Source organism: Prunus dulcis, chromosome 1, assembly GCF_902201215.1.
Source record: "Prunus dulcis chromosome 1, ALMONDv2, whole genome shotgun sequence".
Taxonomy (NCBI): domain Eukaryota; kingdom Viridiplantae; phylum Streptophyta; class Magnoliopsida; order Rosales; family Rosaceae; genus Prunus; species Prunus dulcis.
The window spans coordinates 5,899,534-5,918,940 of record NC_047650.1 but is presented as its reverse complement, the minus strand read 5'-3'; the positions used below and the strand labels follow the sequence as shown (position 1 = coordinate 5,918,940).

General features: G+C 35.7%; 1 protein-coding gene, 1 non-coding gene and 1 pseudogene across 3 annotated transcripts; 2 read left to right on the top strand and 1 right to left on the bottom strand.

Moving 5' to 3' along the window:
• Positions 1-1,122: 1,122 nt before the first annotated feature.
• Positions 1,123-6,403, bottom strand: LOC117615333 (2-methoxy-6-polyprenyl-1,4-benzoquinol methylase, mitochondrial). Of its 2 annotated transcripts, none has more exons than XM_034344403.1 (9): positions 6,248-6,403; positions 5,191-5,286; positions 4,876-5,002; positions 4,696-4,757; positions 3,711-3,869; positions 3,466-3,610; positions 2,405-2,476; positions 1,542-1,650; positions 1,123-1,411 (listed from the first exon to the last, which is right to left on the bottom strand). In XM_034344403.1, exons 2-9 carry the CDS (start codon positions 5,282-5,284, stop codon positions 1,310-1,312), a joined length of 870 nt encoding a protein of 289 aa, XP_034200294.1. In that variant the 5' UTR covers positions 5,285-5,286; positions 6,248-6,403; the 3' UTR covers positions 1,123-1,309. The 2 variants fall into 2 exon arrangements, with proteins under 2 accessions (XP_034200294.1, XP_034200302.1); XM_034344411.1 differs by lacking the exon at positions 6,248-6,403 and adding an exon at positions 5,921-6,084.
• Positions 6,404-6,501: 98 nt separating this feature from the next.
• TRNAK-CUU lies at positions 6,502-6,574 on the top strand. The gene has a single exon. It is a non-coding gene; the product is annotated as a tRNA-Lys (tRNA).
• Positions 6,575-13,983: 7,409 nt separating this feature from the next.
• Positions 13,984-17,727, top strand: LOC117628713 (annotated as a pseudogene).
• The last annotated feature ends 1,680 nt before the right edge of the window (positions 17,728-19,407 follow it).

Genomic DNA, 19,407 nt, shown 5'->3' with positions numbered 1-19,407 from the left:
AGGACGACAAGAAAAGAAAAAAAGAAAAGAAAAGGGAATGATGGAAAGAGGAAATTGACATAGGAAGTGGTTTTCCTCAAATTCATTCTGTGAATTAAATGGGTCTATGGGTGGATTATGGGGGAAACGGGCTAGTTTGTTTATTATTTACTTTTGACCTTTTTATAATTAAAATTTATAAAAAAAATTGAAAATGTATTTTGAAAAAATATATACAAATAAATAAATAAATAACATTTTCAATATCATGTTCTTTTTGTCATTATACACAATCACAACACTTCTACTAAAAAATGTTACTAGATGCTATGACACTGCTTTTTATACTCACACCACTTTTACAACCAAACGCGAACTGCTTCACTTTTACTAAAAATTGTCAAAATTTTGGCGATAATAAAACATTTTGATAAGAAAAGGTCTTTGGGCCAAAAAGAGTTATATTCCAAATAAAATTAGAAGAAAGTGACACATGCAGTGCAGCCCACTTGAGACATGATCAAATATAACATTTAATCTCATGTAGGTAATTGAAAGAACACATCTCATAGGTTTTTCTCCTTTTGTTTTTAACACAAGCGATAGTTTAAACTACAAAGGGGAGTTTCACACACACTACCACGGTACCATAGAGGTTCGAACATGAGACCACTGATGTGCAAATTAAGGACCTTTTTTTTTATTGAGCTAGACCCGTTGACAAATGTTATTTATTTTAAACTCAAAGTTAGGGAGAAGAAAAATAATACCAAGTTTTAAGTTTTATACTACTCTGCTGTTTTATCCCTTATCTTATGAAACAGAGAACTTGTTATCAGTATCTTCTGAATGAATGTTATACATGCTTGCCTTTGCTGGTAATGCATTATTTGCCATTAGCAGAAATGTGTCAATTAATAAAATAATATCCAAATATTTTTCCTTAATTTGTTCTTCTCTTATCGTGTTCAAAGTTGTTGGCTTCATGTCAAGATTGAGAAAATTAATTGGGAAGCTCATCTGCTAAGAGTTCATCCGAGAGAGAGAGAGAGAGAGAGAGAGAGATATATATATATATATATATATATGTTTTGGGGATTCATAGTTTCAAAGTGTGAAGCACATACCATACTCAGGCCAAAATTGTGAAACAATATACAAAAAATTATCTATTGAATGTTTATATAGGACAAGACAAAAAATCATTTGGTCACCTATTTAATTTCTTACATTTGATCTGAAGGAAGGTAGGCAAACAAAAAGCTCAAAGCCAAAAATTGTTCAAGCAGAATTTTGAGATTTTTTGAGATTAAAATTCATAACTACACTACTATATTTTTAATCCTGAATGAATCGCAACCACTCCTCCAACAAGATTTTCATATTCCACCTTCTGGAAACCTGCATCTGCAATCATTGAAGCAAATGTCTCCTGCAATAATCAATTAAGATAAATTGTAAGGACATTTAACAAAAGTTACAAAACAACTACTAGCAATATCCAATCAATTTGCAGATAAAACTGAAATGGAGTATTAAAAGATGGGAGCTGAAAATAAAACCTGTGAGGGGAAACGGCGGATACTCTCTACCAAGTACTGATAAGATTCTCTATCTCCTGCAACGAGCTCTCCCAGTGCAGGAATGATTGAGAATGAGTAATAATCATAGCTGCATGAAGAAATAAGGAAACCTTAAAATACACAGCCTATACAAACACACAAGAAAGAAAGGACAAGGGTCCATCAAATGACAACATAATCAAACATTGATACAAAATAGTGCGTGACACTTGCTCACACTATGGTGAGCAACGCTGCCATCTGGTGCCATGCTAAATCCCAACCATGTGGCACTTCACGATTGTCCTACATCCTCAATTGCAAGTTGCAACCCATAACATGGAGCAATATGTTGTTCACTAAGCTCGAGCCTAGTGAATATTAAATGATACACAAATGCACATTCTAAGTGTCTTGCATATGGTGCTTGTAACAAGAGAGAAAAATAAATTTAACGTAACTTCAAGTTAGCATTTCCTTTTCCTTTTCTTTATGGGATGAGGAACTTCAATATAACATTTCCAGTAAGCAGCTGGAGCGTCAAACGTTACTAACAGCAGGATAAAGTTAGCAGAAAATCATTTTCTAAAAATTTATTAGAAAAAGATCTATGCAGCCAACTATGAGACTTCGATATTGCTTGTACAAAGATGATGAGGATGACAATACCAGTGATAACTAAAATGAAATTCTGACATAAGTAAGCAAGTGGTTTACCAAGTCTTACTTTAACCAAACTGAAGTGTCAATAATGCGCAAATGTGGGAGTTGGCCAAGGCAGTGTGCCCCTGCCCCCCAAGGTACATTAGAATAGTTTAGAATATCACTTTTGTCAACAAGAAAAAAGTGTCAATAATGCTTACAATTGTTTAAAGACAGGAACGTCTACATGGCTCAGTTCAAGACACAAGAACCTTCCTCCATGTTTTAGCACCCTATTAACAAGATCATAAAAAGCAAACACCATAAGCATATCAATTTGACATAAAAATAAAAAGACCAGCATAAGAAATGATACATAGATCTGCTGTAGAAATGCCCTAGCAGAAGATTGTTTCACAAGGTCAAAACATATTTTAGTACTAATTCTTAGAGTGCAGAAAACAAAACAAAAATGCATAAGTCAGTTATATACCTTTAGTTTCATTTTGGTCAAGTGCTATACCAGTAGTTTCATCTCACTTTTCATACCCTCAGTAATATACACTCACCATATTAGCTTTCATAGTTAGGTAATTTAAAACTGCATGTGCACACAAATAACAAGATCGGTCACAGGCTTTGGCCCACACCAATAAAAAATGCCTCTAAGGCTTTCATCTGGTTCTTTTTACCCACTGTAGCTCTAGATATTGGTTCATCAGTTGTATGACATTGAGCAAATATGATTCTTTCTAAGGGAACACATTCAAATATCAAACTTTGGAAACCTTTCAGATATTTGTATCCTTCTTTATGGAAAAGCCAAGAAATAGATTATCAATCGTCTCAAAAATGTTTTATAAGTTTTCCTAGTTGTATATAACCTCCCATAGAGACAGGGAGGTAGATGTCTCACAATCCTTCCCTCCAATTTTAAAAGCTCCATCATGAGAATAAGCAATTTGAGACAACCAAAATAGCAGTCACAAGGAGGGACAATTTAACTACTCAAGCAGTATCACTAGAGTTATAAATCCAAAAATAAAATAAACTGCTGGACATGATGTGCTTAAAAAAATTCAAATAAGTTACGTATTCAACAGTAGACCATATAATGCATTGATTCAGTCTTGATGCAAGCCTAACAACTAAAAGCCACATTCATATGCACGGAGTGATAGCCTGTTCAAGAGAGACCTACCAATTTAATATGATGATAATTTTCCACGTAATGGTTATTAACTATTAGAATCGGTTAACCAGTACAAAGGTTTGACCTTACCTATAAGCTTCAGAAAGCACTTTCTCTATGTGTGTAACATTCCTAATCCCAAATGCAATTGTGTAACCATCCATTGTATTATCTCCAAAGCTTAAGGCTTCTGCATCTCCCTCCACCCATAGCAGGGATTTGTCTTCTCCAAGACCTATAAATTTCAGGACACGATCTTAAAAGTAGAAACTTATTTGTCCTTTAAGGAGAATGTCTAATCCAACAAAAGTCAAAGTTCACAGCATTAATTTTACCTCTCTCCAAGGCCCGCTTTTTACCAACATTCAACATGTTAGGGTTTATGTCAGATACATAAACCTTAGTCTCTTCTTGCAAATCATCTTCAAGAACATCTTGCATAGCTCTCCGTCTGATGCTGTTTATAGAGTCTAGTATCCTGAAAGCAACATCGCCTGACAAAACAATAATATTTTAAAAAGTAACTGTAAGATTGACATATATAATCCAAAGATTCTCAGAAGAGCATAAAACTAGGTTAGACCAAAGCAGTTCATTTCAATACCATTCCAGGCAAGGAAAACACATTGTTATGTAGCATTATAGCAGCTACATTCAGGCTAGGAATAGGAGATCTCTGAAAAGGAGAATGGTTAAGAATTCTATTTTTCAATGGTAGATGCACTCCTGCACCCTGCAGGTAATATACCCACAAGATCACCATCCACCCCATAATACAGGATGGGATGGTGTCATTCGGACCCAAGGGCAATTCCAGTCCATTTTGGTCTGACGGAAATTTTTGGATACCTACTAACTCTGTCTGGCTAACTGCATCCTTGGCCCACTCCATAAGTCAGATCTCTACCCAACCCAAACTGGATTCAATATTTAGTGATAGGAATGTAAGCTTTATTTTAAAATACCCAAAACTGAACCACATACATGAGCAGTATACAAAAGTTTGTAAATGTAGAGAATTCAAACTGGATTTCATACTTGGACCTTCTCCTTTTGCAAGGAGATAAAGGCACAGATAAGCCAGAAGGCTGCATCTAAAATGTACTTTTAGTTTCTCTAAAGAAAATTGTGAAAAATATGTACTTCAAAATGATAATTGAACCCAGAAACTACGGTAGCATCATAATATTTGGTAATTTGGTATCATTAATACCACTTGTTACTACAGAAAAATACCTGACAAAATACATGTGTCCCAAAGTCTAATGGTTCACATAATTTGACGAATTTATCATATATAAATGCATATCACAAGCTCACCTGTCCCACCAGCCACATCAAGATGCTTCATTCCAGGAAAAGGATTTAGTTTGGAAACTAACCTGAAAATTTGGGCAGATGTATAGAGTCATGGAAAGGAAAAATACAGTAATATGTTTGTTTGATAAAAGTTTAGATAGATAAAAACAAAGCATAAAGGTAAATCTTCAAGATGCTAACCTGTCCTTCCACAATCTGTGTAATCCTGCACTCATTACATCATTCATTAGATCATAGTTTGAAGCAACATTGCTGAAGACATCACCAACCATTCGACTTTTTTCGTCTTCCCTTACTTCTTTAAATCCTGCAAATCATACACTAATCGATTATTATTTACCAACCAACTGAACCAAGGTTATTTTTGTTTGAACTAATACAACATTCACCGTGCCACAACATTCACTATGCTAACCACTGACTCCTTTTTCTTGAATAAATTGTACATTAAAACATGCACACGAACACAACTGAGAAAGGGGAGAGAGAGCTAACCGAAACTTGTGGCATGTGAATGCAATAGAGACGCAGGAGAAAACCTGGGTAATAGTTTACTCCCTAACTTCCTCGTCACTGTTCTCAAGGCCATTACTGTAATTTAAAAGAAAAAAAAGTCATAATTCGGCATCAATTTGTGTGAAGGTGAACATATGAATGTCTTGCAACATTGTCATAGCCAACATCCATGAACCCACTCATATATCATCCTCATGAAAATAACGGCCACTCATATATCATCCCCATGAAAATAATGTCTTCAAAGATGCAATGCATATAAAAAGGAAACTGAAATGTGAAAAAACTTATTCATAGATAATGAAAGTGCATAATGCGTATTAAGGCAACCAACGATACAGTATAAGTAGCAAAATAGTTTAAAGGGGTTAAAGCATTGGGTAAGCACGCCATGATGTGTATTGTCAAACCACGCCATGAGTCATGAGCACCATACACATATTCATCATTTTCTAATTTCGTCCAAGATAATATTTATGATCAAGGGCAATGGTCCCAATAATCATATTACCAAATGAGCATTTAACGAATTGTATGAACCACATTGAAAGTTTTAACCACTTAAACAGAAAAAAGTGGCATTCAAGGTTATTACGACGGAAACTAAGCCTGCGGCTGTGTTTTCTCAATCTTTTTCTAAAGATCCTAAAGGAAAATATGGTTTGGCAAAGAATGGGATTTTGGGGCATGCAGAAGCAGGAAGATCAACCTATGTTGCATTAACGCCGGAAGAGAGTAATGATGGCAATGTGGCATTGTCTGACTCTGAGAAGCAAACCAAACAAACTGCGCGCACCCCTGCTGCTTCATTGGGACAAATCGTCGAACACATGGTGGGCACGCCTTGCCCAGCCACCCAACAACTCAGGTGGTCAAAAATTTCGGCTCAGGCGGCAGTTAAGTCACAAAATATCAATTATTAAACAAAACCCAGTTCATCAATTCTTTATTCGACAAACAACAAACGGAGAAATTGAGAAACACGCGAACGAGAGAAACACAAAGAGATGCGAATGAGAGAGACATAGAGAGTCACCTGATACGAGCTCGCCGGAGACGGCCGGAATTTGGACGGGGGCGACAGTTATTGGCTGGGGTCTTAGCTCTGTTCAAGCGTCGGTGGGATGGGTGAAGCTGAAAGAGTCGGGCGTGGAAGTGGTTTACTAATCTGGACATAATCCGATCCGATTATTTTTGGGCCTCGGGCTGTGAATCTATGGGTTGACAAAGACCCGGTCAAAAACAAAGAAATATACCGTATATATTCTCTAACTGCAAATACTTGCAACAGCCCGTCTAGCTCAGTTGGTAGAGCGCAAGGCTCTTAACCTTGTGGTCGTGGGTTCGAGCCCCACGGTGGGCGAATAGCATTGGTATTTTTTGCAATTTTTTTTCCCCAGCATTAGATTTGATGATTGCTCGGAGATTTGTTCGAGTGTAGGCAACATATTCGATAAAATGCCTCGCAGAAGGGGCTGAGGCAGGCAGACATACACGCAGGCAAAAAAAAAAGCAAGTTTGCTTGCTGAGGCAAAGAAACTTACCAACAACAACTAGAATTTGATTCAGCAGACAAGACCCGTCTTTTAATCGATTGTTTTGAACTTATTTGCTCAACTAATCTGCTATACTCATATCAGACAAAGAGAGCCAAGGAAGTGTTCTAGAGTTATTATCCATTTATCCAATATAGGATGGTTGCAACGTGTATCTATTTTGCAATCTTGAAGTTACCTTGATAATTCCATTTGGATCCATTATTTTCATTGTATATTTTGTGTTTGATGAACATGCTTGATGAACATTCTTTCAGTAGTCTAAATTACATTAATATATAAAACGGGAGACTCGAACTTGGGTGTAAGGAGACGGACTCACTATCTTAGTTAACTAAACGCACGTCAATTTTCAATTTTTTTTTTCTTCAAACAGCTATTGAACCATATATGGTTGAGGCCCCCTCAAGGAAAATCCATCATTGTGTTCCCTCGGGTTTTGTCTGCTCAAAGAGACATATAGATAATGTATATTAAATAAGCCCTCGGGTTTAGAACAAGCTGTCAAGGTGTGTGGTTAGCTTAAGATTAATGTCCAAAATATTGATGGTTTCGGAAATATCGGTAGTTCAAAAACACGGAAATTTCGATGAAAATATAGGGATATTATCGATATCAAATTGAATAAAAACCATGAAAATTGTAAGAAAAACTTGGAAATTTTTCTTGAAACTTTGGATGATGTTTATTTAGTCAGTTATCTATTACTTTATCACAAATAATATGAAGGAAATGCATTGCATGATGGGTTTAACTATTTAAGTTGACTATATAGCAAGCTAACAAACACTGGGAGGGTAGAAAATATGCAGTAATTAATGAAAGAAGATTAAACACACCATAATCATTCATTTATAATGATTTACCTCAATATTTTTTACATTTGATATACTGCATGGTAAGATAAATGAGTGATTAATACCACATAGAGTTTCTGTAAGGTTCAAATTTGAGTTATTTACACTAACACCTCCTAAGGTTTTCAGTTTTTTCACAAAACTCCTTGAGGTTTTAGAAATTATAGGAACACCACCTGAGGTGTGAGATCCCACATCGACCAAACGGAGAGGGGGTGATGTGCCTTATATGGCACACCTCGCATCCATCTAGTAGGAGGCCTTTTTCAGTTTTTTCACAGAACTCCTTGAGGTTTTAGAAATTATAGGAACACCACCTGACATAAGGTTTTAAATTGTTTTCACAAAACTCATTTTCATTGATTTTTCATCCAAAGATTGATGATTTTATACAAAAAAATTATCCAAATGACAAAGTTGGCTTTTGAGATTAGATTGCATATACTTCATTGAGGTTAATTTTGTCATTTGCATAAGTTTTTTTTTCAATGAAATCATCAAGTTTTGGATAAATAATCAACGAAAAGGGGTTTTGTGAAAACAAACTGAAACTTCAGGGGTCTTTGTGTAATTTTTGAGACTTGGGGAGGTTTTATGGAAACACAAGAAACCTCGGGAGTGTTAGTATAAATAACTCTTCAAATTTTTCGATGTCTTCATCATCTCGATATTATCGATATTATAGTGACATTTTGGCCAAATATTGCTGAAGTGTGAGAGAAATTATCGATGTCGATATTTTTTGATATTACCAATACTTATACGATATGTGCATGGATATGTTCCAAAATATCATAGACCTGAAAAATGATAATATCCTCGATATTTCATCGATATTATCGATATGTTAGTCCTTAAGTATAACTATAAAGCATTGAGTGCTTAGCATTGTATGGCGCTTCCCAATAAGTAAAACTGGAGACACTTGGGAATAAAGTTTCTAGTGTTACTTGTTTGATGGAACCGCATCTTAGATCCATAAAGCAGTAAACATGATCCTCGTTTTTTCTTCAAAAATATGTCATGCTCCCATTTTCCACAAGGCCAAACAAAAGTTCTGAACATGGGGGTTTCTATTTTGTAATCTAAAATCCACTCTTTTTTACTATAATTAATTCAACACCCATATCTTGATACTCCGTGATGATGAAAAATAAAGATCCACGATTGCCAAACACCCCTTTATAGCAAATGCATGTCATCAAAATGGAAAAAACCATCCAAGTTGGGACGAGGTGTCCATTAAATTTCTCTTTCTTGAAATCAAAAGAAATTATATGATTTCCATGCAAGCTTTCTTCTTTATTTTCACGAACCAACCAATGCATGTCTCCATGTGCAAATACATTGTCATCGCTTAAACCACAACAAGGAGTTGAATCTATCTCATTCCATGACGAGCTTGTGCCCAATACATAAACGTGCCACCTCAAAATTGAGTTCATGATTTCTAGCAACATAAACAATCTTGAGGGTGTTGCTTATATTATCAAATCCCATACCATACCAAACATCGAATGCCACGTTACTCGTTGGGAGTGGCATGAGTGGAAACTTTAGAACTTCCATCCTAAGAGGGTTAACCATGAAGCATGGATTTTGAATCCAAATTTGTTGGAAGTTTGAAAGCAAATGTTCCACATTGGAGAAAACAAAAGGTTCCACATGCTTTATAAGCATGAAACCTTAACATCAATTAAATAAAGGTTGGTGGGCTGATGGGCTTGGTAGTGAAGACTATCATGGTTGGCTTGCTTGATTAATATTAATATTTAAATAATCAAGACTTGGGCCTGGGTATATTTCGTTTATTTTTCAGATTTCTTTTGGCAGAAGTTAAATTCAAACCAGAAAGACTTATCTCTTTTGTTTGAATTTGAACAGGTATAACTGATACTAACAGCTATTTTGAAGGGGTGTAATTCTGTTATAAAACCACAAGTCCTAGGCCATAATACGTGCATTTTTTTTTTTGAACTATCTCATACTATTTTAAAATTACCTACTGTATTGGAGAGAAGCACACCAACGTTCGCCAGAATTCAAGGATCCGGTGCTGGACCCTTGAATTATAGATAGTTGAATCCTGTGAGATAGACGCTTGTTGAACTTCAAGCACTGAAAAGAGGCAAAATTCTGTCTTTAGGACATTGCGAATACGCAAGCCTCTATCTTCAATAAAAGTATTCTGTACTTAATTTATATTTGTACATTTATACAGATTTTGTAATTCTACTACTATTTATATTTTAAGAGTTGTGCAATAATATAGTGATCCTATAGTATAAAACATTTACTGATTATTTCCTAACAATCAAAGACAGAATATCCTTAATGGAAGAATCTGTAAGTGGCGTGAAGATGACTGATATAGTCAATGTCAGCGGCGTCAAAACTCATGTTAAGGAACCAGAGAAGTTCAAAAGGGTGGATTTCAAACGCTGGCAACAGAAAATGCTGTTTTACTTGACAACACTGAATTTGGCTCATGTAGTCAAAGAGGAAGTTCCTGTGGCAACAGAGAATCCGATACCTGCAGCCAAATTAAATGCTATTGATGCTTGGAAACATTTTGAGTTTCTCTGCAGGAATTATATTCTCAGTTCATTGGATGATACCTTGTATGATGTTTATTCTTCATACAAGACTGCCAAGGAATTGTGGGAGTCTCTCGAAAAAAAGTACAGAACAGAGGTTGCTGGTACAAAGAAATTTGTCATTGGGAAATTTCTGAATTACAAAATGATAGACTCCAAGTCAGTGGTTAATCAAGTGGAAGAACTCCAGATCATTATGCATGAACTGCATAATGAAAACATGATCATGAACGAGAACTTTCAAGTGGGTTCGATCATAGAGAAGTTGCCTCCTTCCTGGAATGATTTCAAGATCTATCTAAAACACAAGAAATCTGACATGACCCTGGATAATTTGGTTCTGAAACTAAGAGTTGAACAAGATTACAGAATTATTGCGAAAGTGGATGGTGCTTCCTCTGAAGCCAAAGCCAACATTGTTGAAGCCAAAGTCTCAGCTGGAAAGCCAAAATACAATTCCCATAAAAATAAAGGCAAGTCATATTTCAAAATAGCACCAAACAGCAAGAATTTTAAGAAAATAAAAGGGAGTTGCTGGGTGGGTGGAAAAGCTGGACACAAGGCACAAGATTGTCGCCACAAGAAAGATGGAGTTTATGCCAAATCTGCCAATAATCAAGCAAATGTAACTGAAGATGTTTTGGCTGCTGTAGTGTCTGAAACAAATATGGTTTTAGATACAAAAGATTGGTGGATTGATACTGGTGCAACCAAGCACATATGTGGCGACAAGAGCATGTTCTCTACATACCAAGAAATTTCTGGTGGAGAACAACTCTACATGGGAAATTCCTCAACTGCTGCCATTGCTGGAAAAGGAAAGGTGCTGCTGAAATTTACCTCTGGGAAGGAACTAGCCCTTCTAGATGTACTTCATGTCCCTGATATTAGGAAGAACTTAGTGTCTGGTCCATTGCTCAGCAATAAGGGCTTTAAACTAGTGTTCGAATCAGACAAGTTTGTTCTCACTAAAGGGGGAATGTTTGTGGGAAAGGGTTATTTGGCTGAGGGTTTGTTCAAACTTAATGTATTGGCTACAAATGCTATTAATAAAATAAATAAGGCTTCCGTTTACATTGTTGAGTCTTGTGATATTTGGCATGCTAGATTAGGACATGTTAATTTCCGTTGTTTAGATAGAATGATCAATTTAAGGTTGCTGCCAAACTTTAAAATTGATCACAACAATAAATGTGAAATATGCACAGAATCAAAATTTGCAAGGCAAAGTTTCAAATCTGTTTTTGGAAGATCTAATGAGTTGTTAGGTTTGATTCATTCAGATCTTTGTGATTTTAAATCAACACCAACTCGTGGAGGAAAGAATTATTATATTACTTTCATTGATGATTGCAGTAAATTTTGCTATGTCTATTTGATAAATAGCAAGGATGAGGCTTTGAATATGTTCAAGACATATAAAGCTGAAGTTGAAAATCAATTAGAGAGAAAAATTAAAGCTCTAAGATCTGATAGAGGAGGAGAGTATGAGTCTATAGCCTTCTCTGAATTTTGTGCTCAACATGGAATAGTTCATCAAACAACGGCTCCATATACACCTCAACAAAATGGTGTTGCTGAAAGAAAAAATCGAACTTTCAAGGACATGATCAACTCCATGTTGAATAGTTCAGGGCTTCCACACAATCTGTGGGGTGAAGCCTTATTTACTGCAAATACAATCTTGAACAAAATTCCACATAAGAAGACTAATAAGCCTCCTTATGAAGTGTGGAAAGGTAGAATTCCTACATATAAAACCCTCAAAGTGTGGGGTTGCCTTGCAAAAGTTCAAGTACCCTTGCCAAAACGAGTTAAACTTGGACCAAAAACAGTAGATTGCGCATTCATTGGTTTTGCAAATAATAGTGCAGCCTATAGATTCTTAGTGGTTAAATCTGAAATTTCTGATATTCATGTTAATACTATCATAGAATTTGTATATGTAGAATTTTTTGAACATATTTATCCCTACAAAGAAAATAGGTCCTGTCCAAATAGAAAAAGATCACTTGAACAAAATCAAAGTGACATTCCTTATTCATCAAGGGTTCATGAAAATGAAATGGAACCAAGAAGAGGAAGTAGAACGAAAATCCCAAGAAATTTTGGACCTGATTTTCTAACCTTCTTGTCAGAAGCTGAACCACAAACATACAAGGAAGCGATGACTTCCAGTGAGGCTACCTTTTGGAAGGAAGCAATTAAAAGTGAGATGGATTCCATTTTACAAAATTATACCTAGCAATTGGTTGATTTACCACCTGGTAATAAACCAATTGGTCATAAATGGATATTCAAAAAGAAATTGAAGGCTGATGGTTCTATAGACAAATATAAGGCACGTCTAGTAGCAAAAGGCTATAGACAAAAAGAAGGGCTGGATTACTTTGATACATATTCACTTGTATCAAGAATCTCATCTATAAGAATATTAATTTCTATAGCAGCTATACATAAACTGGAGATACATCAAATGAATGTTAAAACGGCATTTTTGAATGGAGAATTAGATGAAGAAGTCTATATGGAACAACTAGAAGAGTTTGTGGTTAAAGGACAAGAAAAGAAAGTGTGCAAATTAATTAAGTCATTGTATGGACTTAAACAAGCACCAAAAATGTGGCATGAAAAATTTGATCATGTTATGCTGTCAAATGGTTTTAAGATCAATGAGAGTGACAAATGCGTATATGTAAAGAGTTTCAAGAACTCATGTGTCATAGTATGTTTATACGTTGATGACATGCTCATAATGGGTACTAACAAAGATATCATTAATTCTACAAAGAAAATGTTGTGTTCAAATTTTGATATGAAGGACCTGGGACTTGCAGATGTCATACTTGGAATTAGAGTTTAAAGAACCAAACAAGGTTATTTTTTGACTTAGTCCCATTATGCAAAAAAAATACTTAGAAAATTTGGTCACTTTGATGATCCATCCATTGTGACCCTTTTTGATCCATTAGTTCATCTAACTAAAAATAATGGAGATGCAGTATCTCAGCTAGAATATTCACAAGTGATTGGAAGCTTAATGTATATGATGAATAGTACAATACCTGATTTAGCATATGCAGTTAGTAGGCTTAGTCGATATACTAGTAATCCATCTGATGATCGTTGGAAGGCATTGATTAGAGTGCTACAACTTATAAAAGGCACAATAAGTTATGGATTGCATTACACAAGTTACCCACCAGTTTTAGAAGGATATAGTGATGCAAACTGGATTTCTGGTGAAAGTGAAACGAAATCCACTAGTGGCTATGTTTTTGTATGTGGAGGGGCAACAGTAGCTTGGAAGTCAACCAAGAAAACGTGTATAGCACGGTCAACTATGGAATCAAAATTCATAGCTTTGGACAAGGCTGCTGAAGAAGCAGAATGGCTTCGAAACTTTATGGAAGATATACCGTTATTGCCTGAACCGATAACTGCAGTATGTATTCATTGTGATAATATGGCAGCTATTGCAAGAGCCAAAAATAAGATATACAATGGCACATCAAGGCATATAAGGCGAAGACATAGCACAATTAGACAGTTGCTCAAAGATGGAATAATCTCATTAGATTATGTAAAGTCAAAGGAAAACATAGCTGATCCTTTGACAAAAGGCCTACCTAGAGAGCAAATTAAATATGCGTCGAGGGGAATGGGTTTAATGTCAATTTCATAATGAGCTAACCTAATGGAACCCTAACCTAGCTGATTGGAGATCCCATGGTCTAGGTTCAATAGGCAAACTTGTTAGGAATGGCTCAAGGTATGAACACACTATTTACTCATTCCTATGATCAAAGTGTGTTGTCTGCAGAAGTTTTTAGGGTATGTTTTATACAAAACATTTAATGACGTTAATATTTTGATATTCAAAAGAAGTATGGCAGAATACTTTTAATTAACGTTACCTATATAGGAGTAAATGTGGGGTCGCATTTATGAGAATTACATGACTACATTCTCTAAAGCTCCTATGAGACCGGGATGAAACCTGGATTTGTTGTGTGGCGTATTGTATCGGTTTACTACAAAACGATGAACAGTTCAAGGCTATGATTTCCACTGATTCATTAAGTAGATCCGATACGTCTACACTAGGGAAAGTTCAAGTCCAAAAGACACTTTTCCTGATGTGTATTTTATCTAATTTCTTCTCCAGTTTTTGAGTCTGCATGTTTTATTTTCAAAAACAAATTTGCATTTCAAATGTGGGGTATTGTTGGAAGTTTGAAAGCAAATGTCCCACATTGGAGAAAACAAAAGGTTCCATATGCTTTATAAGCATGAAACCTTAACATCAATTAAATAAAGGTTGGTGGGCTGATGGGCTTGGTAGTGAAGACTATCATGGTTGGCTTGCTTGATTAATATTAATATTTAAATAATCAAGACTTGGGCCTGGGTATATTTCGTTTATTTTTCAGATTTCTTTTGGCAGAAGTTAAATTCAAACCAGAAAGACTTATCTCTTTTGTTTGAATTTGAACAGGTATAACTGATACTAACAGCTATTTTGAAGGGGTGTAATTCTGTTATAAAACTACAAGTCCTACGCCATAATACGTACAATTTTTTTTTTTTTTTTGGTTGGAACTATCTCATACTATTTTAAAATTACCTATTGTATTGGAGAGAAGCACACCAACGTTCGCCAGAATTCAAGGATCCGGTGCTGGACCCTTGAATTATAGATAGTTGAATTCTATGAGATAGATGCCTGTTGAACTTCAAGCACAGAGAAGAGGCGAAATTCTGTCTTTAGGACATTGCGAATACACAAGCCTCTATCTTCAATAAAAGTCAGTATTCTGTACTTAATTTATATTTGCACATTTATACAGATTTCGTAATTATGCTACTGTTTATATTTTAAGAGTTGTGCAATAATATAGTGATCCTATAGTATAAAACATTTACTGATTATTTCCTAATAATCTACTTTTGAAGAAAAGGAAAAAAAGTTGCTAAAACCACAATCTAGCTCGAAACGATTTCCATGACTTAAGAATCTTTGAGACAAGAAAACTATATTTGATTTCTTTTAACACGTAGTCTCCACTGTATTTCAATGACTGGAAGACGATGGTGAATTTGTCATGTCGAGTACGAGAGCTAGTAATAAGCATAAGTTGAGGTACTTCAACAACACCGGGGTTGTTGATGCAACGTGATGTGTGAAGTGTAGCAAAGAATGAGCAGTCAACTAGGTTGAAAAATGACTTGGAAACACAATGGATGCGACAAATTGATTGAATGTTGAGAATCATGTCGTTGGGTAGTTCCGCCAAGAGTAACTTTCTTGTCCTTATTAGCTTCTTCAATCCTACTCACTCAAACAAAATATTCAATTACAAATTTAATTTGATTAATAAATCTGCAACCTAAAGTTTGGAAAGTGCAACCGTAGAGTTTGTGTGATTCCCTTCATGTCTGTTTGAGGAATAATACCTGGTGAATATGACGAAGAAAATTTCTAATCTCAATAATCCAAACCCAAATGAATCTCGTACAAATGAGCCAAGAATGATACCATATTCTTGCTCACAAATACAAAAAAGAGACAAGAATACCAAATTTTTTAAACCACATATAATATTTAGTGTTTGGCACTGGAGAGTTTTCTGATGCTAACTTGCATTTCGCAACAAAGCTGATAGTGGATACACTCTCACACATGCACACACTTTCAGAAGGTTGCAGGCAAAACATAAGAAACTTGAGAAACTAAATATGAGGAGTATTTACAGTGGGAATTTATAAACTTGGTTCCCTTTAATCCATATTAATTTTTGTTGTTTCCAGAGTGTTAGTACTTAGTAAGTGACCATCGAGGGTTCCTCTGGCCGTGCAGGTTGTTGGAGCCTTTTGGTACTTGTTCTCTATAGAAAGAAAAGCAGCATGCTGGTGATTACTGTTCATTATATTGTGATGACACATTTGGAGACATCACTCTTGTGAATGACTCATGCTCTGCAACTGCAAAGACACCAAATTCCACACTCTTCGATTTTGGAATATACTTGGATGCCCTCAAATATGGTGTCATTGATTCAGCGGATTCTGTTCAAAAGATTTCTCACTACTTTTGGTTGGGGGACTACAAAATCTGAGGTTTGTGCACATTAGATCCATCCTATACTCTTGCATTGAAGTGTAAGTAGTAAATACTTTCTGTCAAATTAAACAAAATCATATAAAGTAATTGTTGGCCGGCATTGTTTTAGGTATTGGGAGGATGATGGGGTAAATGAACAAAACTTACAATTCCCATTTGTAGAATTTTTATTCTTGCACACTTGTTTACTACCATTTGGGGATTAACTTGTTTTATATTTCAATTTCATATTTTGCAGCTCCCTCTTGGTCAAAACCTCAAAACAAATACCTATGTGTGGCAAATCTACTTTTCAGTTGTGATTTCATCAATTTCTGGCTTGGTATTATTTGCATTTCTTATTGAAAATATGCGGGGTTGGTGTTATGAATACGTTTATTTCAGAGCTCTCGGTTCCCCTGCTGCTAAATCTTATATCCATTCATCTAAATGCATTGTTGTTGGATAATACTCAGAAACTAGACTTCTTTGACAAGAAGTCCTTTGGGACATCACATGATGAACTGTGTTTTGTTGTGGAATAGACATATTTGCAGTAAAAAACTGCAAGATTGGAGGAAATGAGATTCAAGGGGCAAGCTATAGAATTGTGGATGGCTTTCCATTCCCTTCCACGAAGCTTAAGAAGCGGATACGGCAATATGAGAAATACAAAATGGCAAGAAACCGGAGGGATACAAAGCGGCATCTTTGCTCAGGTCCACTCAGCAAAGTGAGACTTGTTGAATTTGTCCCTCCCTATAATTCTTGTTGAAGTTTATCAAGAAGTCTTGTACATGATGATGATGAGATGATATTTGATATTTTGGTAGGCCTAGGCTTTTCTGAACTTATTTGACTTGAACAAACGACTGCTGGATGCAATCTGCGAGCATCTGAAGCCAGTGCTTTACATAGAGCATAGCTTCATATATATTTCGAAAAGAAGATCCACTTGATGAGATGCTGTTTATCACGCGTGGGAAGGTCTTGGCTTACTCCAGCAGTACTTGCGGTGAAGGCGCTATAATTCTCTTGAAAAGGGTGATTTCTATGGAGAAAAACTTCCGGATTGGGTGCTCAAGACTTGTCCGGCTCCTACATTATCCAACCTCCCCATCTCAACCAAAACAGTCCAAGCTGAGACGAAAGTGGAAGTGTTTGCTCTTAAAGTCAATGATTTGAAACACGTGATCTCTAAATTCTGGTGACTTTTCAGCATGGAGCTGAGGAACTCTAACAGCTTTGGTCTGCAGCGATGAGAACCAAGGGCAGCTTGTGTTTTGCAAATAGCATGGCGCCGCTATAAAAGAGAAAAGCTTCAAAAGTCTCCCAGGTTGGCTAAAGAGGGCAGTCTTTCTGCCACTGACCACCATGTTGTCTCAAAAACACAACATAAGTAGGTATGGCTAATAAACTGTTAAAGCATTGATGTAATTCAGGCAGTGTTCGAAAAATCGGCCTAGGCAGGAGGACACTGCTGACCAAACATGCTAAGCTACAGTTTCAACATTGTTATCAAGGCATTTTGTTTCAACTGCCTGCTCATTTAACCAGCCAGTGTTTGAAAAATCGGCCTAGGCGGCACCTGAGCGCTAGGCGGCCGCCTAGGAGGGTGCCCAGGGGGTTTTATCGTGGCTCTTTAATTTCTCACGTTTTGATGATTTTAGATTCACATGTTAATCTATGATTTCAACATTATTATCAAGGCATTTTGTTTCACACTGCTTGCTCATTTAACCAGCAATTGTTTCAAAAATCGGCCTAGGCGCTAGGCTGCCGCCGAAGCGGTCTGGGCGGGTCTGACTCAGAAAAATAAGATGATGATGATGCTATGAGAGAGAGAGAGAGAGAGAGAGAGAGAGAGAGAGAGAGAGAGAGAGAGAGAGAGAGAGAAGGATTGAAGAAGAAGATAGGTCGCGGGTTATGTGTGGGCGAGGGAGAAAGGATATAGCTCGTGTTAGTCTTAGGGTTTGAGAAGGAAAATTGCATTTATATGTAAAGGGATGTTGGCTTTCAATTGGGCCTGGGCTTAAAACACTAATAAAACCAAAAGCCCTGTATATATATATATATTATTTTGATTGGGAATTGCCCTCAGAAAATACAACATTATTAAATGGTTTTTGCATTATAAAATCACTAAAGCAACCATATAAGTAACAAATAACAAATAAGTATTATTCTATTTTTTTAATATATATGTATTATGGTATTTTATAATTTATATATCCAGTTATTTTGCATGATTTTGGTATAAATTTATAATATATAATACTAAATAATTATATATAATAAATAAATAAATAAACTCCTGGGCACCCGCCTAGGCCCAATTACTCCTCTAGGGCCTAGACTTTGCCTACCACCTAGTGATTTTTCGAACATTGAGATATGCTTGTTAATTACTTTACATTGAGATATTTTCTCCAACTGGCACCCTTCGATTTCTTTATAATATGGCTACCAACAAACTGCACTGCATATGGTCACTCCGCAAACAATCAGAAGCCAATATATAAACTGATAAAAACAACTAAAAATCATGAGAAGTTGATATAATAACCTACATAGCTAAGTTAAACTAAATGTTTGATCATAACGACTCCAATCCGTTGCTTTCAGGATTTAATAAGTCCCTCATTTTGTCATTAAAAAAATTTTACATTAAAGAATGGAAAAAAACTGAGTGAGTATTGGCGCTAAAATTCTATTATTTATTTCACGTAATTTATTCTCTTTTAGCTTTGATTTACTTAATTTCATGCTACTTAGCTTTGATTTTATTCATATGATGATTGCCGTTCAATCTCGATCAATCTCTACTGTATTATTTGATAAGCAAAATTCAAAGAAATCGAACCCATAAATATTGTAATGGAAATACAAAATTCTGCAGAAGAAAAAAAAAACCAAATATTATACATACATAGCGATATATAAGAGATGAGGCTTGTATGTTTATGCTTGTTCAATCACAATCACATAAGAATATCCCAAATATCACCTCCTGCTTTTTTAGCTTCAACCAAATTGCCATAGTGATAGTGTTGTGAGGAGATGAGACTTGCAGTCATGAAAAA

Coding starts and splice junctions, on each gene's coding strand:
- LOC117615333 (XM_034344403.1), bottom strand. CDS start 5,284: ATGGCCTTGAGAACAGTGACGAGGAAGTTAGGGAGTAAACTATTACCC. Junction 5,003..5,190: donor TTCACATGCCACAAGTTTCG/GTTAGCTCTCTC, acceptor TATGATTTGCAG/GATTTAAAGAAGTAAGGGAA. Junction 4,758..4,875: donor CACAGATTGTGGAAGGACAG/GTTAGCATCTTG, acceptor CCAAATTTTCAG/GTTAGTTTCCAAACTAAATC.